This window comes from Oreochromis aureus, unplaced genomic scaffold (genome assembly GCF_013358895.1).
Source record: "Oreochromis aureus strain Israel breed Guangdong unplaced genomic scaffold, ZZ_aureus HiC_scaffold_388, whole genome shotgun sequence".
In the NCBI taxonomy this organism is placed as follows: Eukaryota; Metazoa; Chordata; class Actinopteri; order Cichliformes; family Cichlidae; genus Oreochromis; species Oreochromis aureus.
The window spans coordinates 229,641-237,983 of record NW_024108935.1 but is presented as its reverse complement, the minus strand read 5'-3'; the positions used below and the strand labels follow the sequence as shown (position 1 = coordinate 237,983).

General features: G+C 39.5%; 1 protein-coding gene across 10 annotated transcripts in view; it reads right to left on the bottom strand.

Annotated features, from left to right (window-relative positions):
* Nucleotides 1-7: 7 nt before the first annotated feature.
* LOC116312444 (nectin-3-like) overlaps nucleotides 8-8,343 on the bottom strand; it is a 43,145-nt gene continuing 34,809 nt past the window's right edge. For 2 of the 10 annotated variants that reach the window (XM_039607792.1, XM_039607795.1), the window contains exons 5-7: nucleotides 4,747-4,901; nucleotides 2,988-3,087; nucleotides 398-1,283 (exon numbers count right to left, since the gene is read on the bottom strand). In XM_039607792.1, the coding sequence (XP_039463726.1) occupies nucleotides 1,031-1,283; nucleotides 2,988-3,087; nucleotides 4,747-4,901 (508 nt within the window). In that variant the 3' untranslated portion in view covers nucleotides 398-1,030. Of the gene's footprint in view, nucleotides 377-397; nucleotides 1,284-2,987; nucleotides 3,088-4,746; nucleotides 4,902-8,343 lie in introns of those variants that run through there. The other 8 variants (XM_039607794.1, XR_005610799.1, XM_039607793.1 and 5 more) reach the window with 8 other exon arrangements.

The window sequence follows — 8,343 nt, the reverse complement described above, 5'->3', positions numbered from 1 at the left end:
TAGCATGAGATGGTAGCTGCAAGCCTTTCAGGTCACACAGATAATCCAGCTCCTCCAGGATGGCAAATCCACACATGCTCTTGCAAGAAAGCTTGCTGTGTCTCTGAGCACAGTCTCAAGAATGTGGAGAATATATGTGCATATATCTGACCAAACTGTCAGAATCAGACTGCATGAAGGTGGCATGTGGTCTTACATCATTTAGTGAGATTTGTGCTCACAAGCCAGCACTGTGCAGTTTAATACCTATTCCTGTTTAGAGCGTTGTCTTATCATTGCCTGTCAAACACACCTGTTGCCACTTTCATTTCATATCCCTGAAGTTTCATTGATTTTGGTCGAAAAAAGGTGGTCGAAATTGCTTCAATGGTCACTTCTGTGTGAGAGACAGAAAAAACAGAACTGTTATAATAATGAACTGAAGAAATACTAATGAAGTCACAATAATGTTTCACATATGTTTGCATCCTATGATCAAACTGTTTATGTCTCATGGCTGTGAAGAGTAATTTGACTTCAAATCAGCAGTATCATCTTGCGGCTGAGATCAGTTGTGACTGTGTATTTTTAAAATATCTCTTTATTAAATAAAAAACTGCTTAAAGCAGTAATTATACAAAAGAAGACAAAAAATGAACAGCTGATACCCACAGTAGATCTGCCTGGTGAAGGTCAGGGTTTCTTCTTTAGGCAGTAAGTCACCACTGAAGACACACTGGACACGAGTTGCCTACCCCTGCTCTAAGAGATAGCTGATCTTCTGATTGAATTAGGTAAAGATGCATGTGTATCTGCCGTCATCCTTCAGGGTAACATTGATGAACTGAAGAGTTCAATTTTTGCCTTTAAAATCATCACCTGCACTGCATTGTCTTGTTAGTAATTGTAACAGTGTTGTAACAATAGAAATAGTAATTTGTTAGATTACTAATTACTGAAAAAAAAATAATGCTATTAATCCCATCACTAGTGATGCCATCGATATCAATAACATGACATGGCAGGATTGGGTTACCTACTTGAAATACTGTCACACTGCCACCACCACTGCACTGCTACCCGTCATCATTTGGTCTGTGATGAACTTCTGCTCTTCTGGTCCATGATATTCATCTGTTCTCCTAGATGGTCCCTGATCATCATGTGCACCTCTGGGAGTTGGCGGGGCATCATGTAGTCCATGATCATCTCCAGCACTGTAAGGCAACAATGATACATGCCTTCCGTCATCTTCTGGTCCATGATCATCATCTGTTCTCCTGTTATCTGGTCTCCTAAGAAAACTGTGGGACATGCTCCCTGTCATTATTTGTGGTTAAAACAAACAAACAAACAAAAAACCCTAAGATGCACATGAGAAAGTACATGTGGGAAACTGTTCTAACATCAGAGGAAACACTGTCAGTACCAGGGAAAGTCCTCAGCAGGGTAATATTGAGCAGATTGAAGGATGCTGTCAATCCCCTATTGAAAGACCAATAACCAGGTTTTAGAAGAAATAGATCATGTCTCAACAAGAGCAGACATCCCTTTTTGAGTCCAAGCTTGAAGAAGGTGATTCCTTCACTTACCTAGGGAGTATTAACTTTCTCGGGAAGGCTTCTTTGTTTTACTTTTTGGTTTTGCATGAGTTCTCTTAATCTTTTAATATTTTAGTAACTGAGTTAATGAGTAACTGAGTGTTTTTAATCCTTATAATTATGACTGTTATTCTAAAAGTGGAAGAGTGCTCTAGTCTCTGCAAGAGTTCTTAGCAAAAGGAAAACAGCGGCGGGCAGAGTTTAGACCTCTGCCCACCAGTAGCTGACATAGCAGGATGTTTTAGATGTTTTAGTCAGTGTTTGTTGGGACAAGTGACTGCCGCTGTTTCCTCTCAACTTAGATCAGCTTTGGAAGCATTGAATAAAAGAGGCAATTTTCAAGTGTTGAGATGCTGACTGCTCGTGTCCCTTTTAAGTGGACTTTTAGTGCTTTTAACAGACTGTACATGTGGGAATTTTCGCTTATTTTGTTGACCCACTGTTGAACTTTGTTAGATATTATCTTCACACCTTATTGGTCTTTTTCTTTTCATTTTGCCCCTGGCCAGGACTGTTTGATTTCTACTGTTTTTAAAAACATATATTTTTATTGTAATTTATTTTTTAGCATTTTTAAAAGCAGCCTCTGCTGTTTGATTGGCACCCAGTCTTTTGCCTTCTCCCTTGGTCTGCAGTATCGTCAACAAGCAGGGAAGGACAGACACTAATGTAAAAACAAGAGTTTTCTTTTTATGGCTTAAGGACATCTGGAACTCAAGAATACTTAGGAAACAAACCAAGTTCAGAATCTTGGAGGATGACAAAGGTTACTATTAGTAAGACACAGACCTTCATCAACAGCTTGCTAAGGAAAATCTTGAAGATTTACTGGCCAAACAAGATCCACAGTCATAACCTGTTGGAAAAACTCAAGGGAAGTACCTTCAGAGGAAGAGATATGAAGAAGAAAATGGAAATGGATAGGATATGCACTGAGGAAACCAGACAACAACCTCACCAGACAAGCTCTGAAACTCGTAGGGGGTAGACAAAGAAGCAGGCCAAAGAATATATGGTAAAGAGACCTCAAAAAGAATACATTTGCCATCAGATTGAGAAAATGGCTCAAGACTGAGCATTTCTGTGGATCCTGATCAAAGGTCCATACTCCAGAGAAGGGTTAAGTAATATATGTGCTTTCTCTCTGAGGAATTTCTTTTTTTTTTTTTTACAGCTTATGTACGACCTGTTTAACTTGCATTGAGAACTCCTTTGACCACATGTTTTAGGTTAACACTCACAAATTGCAAACACTACACTTGGATCCCTGCTATATGTTTTACCTCTTTATGTTATGAAGAAATAAAAAAACATTTTTATCAACCCCATTTAAAGCACATATGCTTTAAAATGAAATAAATTATAAATTTTCCAACATACAGAAATGCAGGTAAATGTTAGAAGTACCTTATAAGATATCCAGAATTATAAAAGCACCATGCAGCAGCCCCAGTGACATTCAGGAAAACCAGAACACCAAATAAGGCCCAAGCAGCAGAGCATGCTCCTACATGGACACAAGAATGAAGAATATGAGACTCTGATGGTATTTAGTTTCAAATTTTACATTTGGATGACTTGGACAGCATTCAAACACCATGTAATACCTGCACCTGTACACATTCAAAACCTCTGCCGTAATGACAAGTATTAGGGCACAAAAATAAACGAGACAAATTTGATATGACCATGAACAGAACCCATCACAAGTTAGGACATGCTCTAAGTTTTAAGTGGTGGAACTGACTTGAATAATATAATGTATTGCATGACTGGAGCATGTTATCCATCAGTCATTCATTCATTCATTTCTATGTTTGATGCTGGCTCTTGAGTAAAACGACTACTTCTTTTACGCTGTCTGCTTCCCAAGAATTTCTAACCACTTCATTTGGATGTGGGTGGAACGCCTCCATAGGGAGAGTCCATCATTTTACTCCAAGTCTAGATGTTCAAGTTTCTATTTATTTCTTTTGATTGCAGTCCACATAGAAATAGAAAAATAGAACAGAATAACTTCAGAATGATACAATATGCACAAAAGTTTGGAAATCAGAAACAAATTGAGAAAGATTTGGAGAAACTGCACAGGTAAATCTAGGGATGGGTATCAAAACCCGGTTCTTGTTGAGAACCGGTTCCCACTGTTTCAATTAATTGGAATTGTTTGCCATTTTTGCAAACGATTCCCTTATCAATTCCAGTCACCCCGAAAGACGTCACCACGTTGCGGAGCGTCATTTACCTGGCAGGAAACACGGCGCCTAAGCGGCTCAAACGCTCAAAAGTTTGGTTATACTTTACGAGAACGGATGACAACAGGGCAACTTGCAATACTTGCAAAGTAGATATTTCATTTAAAGGAGGAAACACTACGAATATGCAAAAGCATTTGCTCACAAAACACGCGATGACCTTAAATGAATGTCGTGTTTTTAATTCCGCTCCAGACTCGTGAATCTCAACCCAGCAGCAGCGGTAACGTTTGCACGTCCTCTCCCGTTAATACAGCAGGTAAATAATCAGCTAACAGTGCATATTATGTTAGCGCGATCTGCCTTATTACAAAACCTGCCATTACTGTGCATTTAGGTGACCATGATGAGAGAGACAGACAGAGTCTGGCTGGCAGTTCTCGCTGCAGTCTACCGGTAGCGTCTCCTTTCAGGCCAGGATAGACGAATGTCACCGAGCAGTGACTAAGTTTGTGGTCAAAGGCTTGCACCCATTTGCCACAGCAGATGCCCCCGATTTTCGGTAAGTGAATGTGTTTAATTGTAGGCTGGGACAATACTGGATATTCTTGTGTAATTGCTACAGAATAATTGATGTTATACTTTGTTATTGCTACAGAAGAATATTTATTTTATTATTTTACATTTACAATTTTTTTTTCCTGGGGCCTGTGACACCCCATTGAAGAGCCGAGGCTGTGGATCTCTTAAGATCTCACTGTTGGGTTTAGTAAGGCCATGTTACTCCTAAATTTCTGTCTTGTTCAAAGAGAAGATATAAAACAAAGTTCTAAGCTAATCGATCTCTTAGTGTTCTCCTTTTTTAAAAAGAATCGATAAATAATCGAATCGTTAAACAGAATCGAAAATGGAATTGGAATCGTGAAAATCTTATCAATACCCATCCCTAGGTAAATCCAAGCTGACCTCACCTGATGCCACATGCACATACAGCTGACCGTGTTTTCTTCCATATGCATTAGATGCTTCACACTGATAGAGGCCATTTAGATCAGAAGTCAGACTCAGCAGTTGTAGCTTTGCACCATCTACTTTGACAGCAGACTGCAGCAACGACTGGCCAGATCTGGAAAAACATGAATGAGGCTCAATGTGAAATGCACAGAGAGGGCAAAAAATGTGAGTTGTGCTGAAATTCCAATGAATTTCAGCTATTAGTTTGTTGTGTTAGTCATTTTCCTTGCTCACATAAATGTTGATATTTTCTTGAAATTAAACCTAAATACATGATCTACAGTGGGGTGAAAAAGTATTTAATCAGCCACCAATTGTGCAAGTTCTCCCACTTAGAAAGATGGGAGAGGGCTGTAATTTTCATCATAGGTATACCTCAGCTATGAGAGACAAAACGAGAAAAGAAAATCCAGAAAATAACATTGTCTGATTTTTAAATAATTTATTAGCAAATTATGGTGGAAAATAAGTATTTGGTCACTGTTACGGCCTCTGGCCTCAGGTGGCCCCGCCTTCCTCTATAGAAATCAGTGTTCCAGGACTCATGGGGGATTGGCTGGCCCCGGACCTATGCCCGCCTCAACTACATGCAGATCAGAGTGTGCCAGACCACTCACACCATTGGCTGCTGCAGGAGCCTTGAACACGATGGACCAATGACACGGCTGCCTGCATTTACCGGGGAATACAAAAGGCTGGAAGTCCTTCACTCAGTGGCTGCTGCTTAGGACTGAACATGCAGTTTGCCCTTCGTGCCTCTCTCGTCAACCTTTGTTGAACTTGTTCATATTTCTGAACTTTGTTAAACCCTGGTGTATGCTTGAACTTAGCCTGACTAGAGCTTTGAGCCGCTAGCTGGCTGTGAGTAGAATATGGTGATGCTGGCTCGCCTTAGTTTACTCTTAGCGTTTATTTTGTGTGCCGCCAGCTTGCCTTAGTTAACCTTTAGCTTTTACTCTTGTCTTTTCTTTTGTCTTTATATAGTAATTGTTTGCCCAGAGGTCTGTTGAACAGCCCTGTCGGTTTTCTGTTTAAAGTCTGAAATTAAAACCTTTCTTTACTCAGTTTTGTGTTCGGGGCTTGTGTATGTTACTCCTCCCCTGACGCCTAGCAGAGGGGGTCGTAACAGTCACCTACAAACAAGGACGTTTTCTGGCTCTCACAGACCTGTAATTTCTTCTGTAAGAGGCTCCTCTGTCCTCGACTTGTTACCTGTATTAATGGCACCTGTTTGAAACTCGTTATCAGTATAAAAGACACCTGTCCACAACCTCAAACAGTCACACTCCAAACTCCATTATGGCCACGACCAAAGAGCTGTCAAAGGACACCAGAAACAACAGACTGGGAAGACTGAATCTGCAATAGTTAAGCAGCTTGGTGTGAAGAAATCAACTGAGGGAGCAATTTTTTAGAAAATGGAAGTCATACAAGACCACTGATAATCTCCCTCGATCTGGGGCTCCACGCAAGATTTCACCGCATGGGGTCAAAATGATCACAAGAACGGTGACCAAAAATCCCAGAACCACATGGGGGACATAGTGAATGACCTGCAGAGAGCTGGGACCAAAGTAACATCAGTAACACATTACGCCGCCAGAGACTCAAATCCTGCAGTGTAAGACGTGTCCAGGCCCGACTGAGCTTTGCCAGAGAGCATTTGGATGATCCAGAAGAAAATGGGAGAATGTCATATGGTCAGATGAAACCAATACAGACCTTTTTGGTAAAAACTCTACTTGTTGTGTTTGGAGGAGAACGAATGCTGAGTTGCAAAGAACACCATACCTACTGTGAAGCATGGTGATTGGAAACATGCTTTGGGGCTGTTTTTCTGCAAAGGGACCAGGATGACTGATCCATGTAAAGGAACGAACGAATGGGGCTCTGTATCGTGAGATTTTGAGTGAAAACCTCCTTCCATCAGGGTATTGAAGATAAAACGTGGCTGAGTGTTTCAGCATGACAATGATCCCAAACGCACTGCTTGGGTAACGAAGGAGTGGCTTCGTGAGAAGCATTTCAAGGTCCTGGAGTGGCCTAGCCAGTCTTCAGATCTCAACCCCATAGAAAATCTTTGGAGGGAGTTGAAAGTCTGTGTTGTGTTGCTCAGCGACAGCCCCAAAACATCACTGCTATAGAGCAGATCTGCATGGAGGAATGGGCCAAAAATACTAGCAACAGTGTGTGAAAACCTTGTGAAGACTTACAGAAAACTTTTGACCTCTGACATTGCCAAGAAAATGAATAAAACAAAGTATTGAGATGAACTTTTGTTATTCACCAAGTACTTATTTTGCACCATAATTTGTCTGATTTTTAAATAATTTATTTGCAATGTGATTTTTCTGGATTTTCTTTTCTCATTTTGTCTCTCATAGCTGAGGTATACCTATGATGAAAATTACAGGCCTCTCTCATCTTTTTAAGTGGGAGAACTTGCGCAGTTAGTGGCTGACTAAATACTTTTTGCCCAACTGTATGTGTAAAGCTCACTTTATGTATTAATATCTTTTTTTATGAAGACAGTCTAAGCTAACTCTTTGTTCACAGTCTGTCAGTTGAGATAATAAAATCTTGAGACTTAACATACACAAATGCACAAACACTGCATTTATCACGAATTCCTCACATTTAATGGTTGTGCAAACTACAGACAGAAAAGCCAAGAAGGACCACTGAGTGACACTGGTGCAGTTTAATCTGAAAAAGTTTATGCACAATGAAATATATAGACTAAATAAAACTTCATTCCCATGTGAAAAAATATTCATGTTATTTGTAATTTCACTCTCAAAAACAATAATCGAGATGGAGCTTAAATGCTGAATTTTTATTATCAAGTATTACAGAATCAGTCAACACATGTAGACAAATTCTGTTATTGTAAATTGAGTTTTTGTTGCTTATTTCTTTTTTATGCTGCTGTATTTTGTACTCACTGTAGTGGAAATGTACTCTTTGACTCTTTATTCCAACACATTTGATAACAACAGTTAAAATTTAATTCAAACAAAGGTTCAACATTGTCATTTTTATTTATTTTGCATTTTTATTTCTGAACATCACTGCTGACACACTTTTAATTTTCCCTGTAGGATGGTAATGGAATAGTGTTAAAAGAGAATGCCACACTCATGCAATACCAGGTTAGTGCAAAAATTCCACAGAAAATAAGTTCTTTGTCTAGGAAGAGAGACTTTGACTTGTTTAAAAATTAAAAAGAATTTAAATAAGACAGTCAAGCACATATTTTATATATAAAAATGGTGCCTCATTGGGTGTAATAACATAGCTTCAGATGCCATTGTTGGGGGCATGGTGGAGGACTAGGAAAGTGAGGATGAGAGTCAAGGAAACCTGGAGGAAGATTCTGGAATAGGAGATTTCCTCTCATAGGTTATGTTTTCTGTTTTGTTTTTTTTTCTTCTGTAACAATTATGTGATCAGACATCTCCCATTTACCTCATATTACACTTTCCTGATGATTTAAGCTGATGGCCTGTATAATTCCAGTAACTATCATGAGAAGAGTGACAGGGCATTCTCAC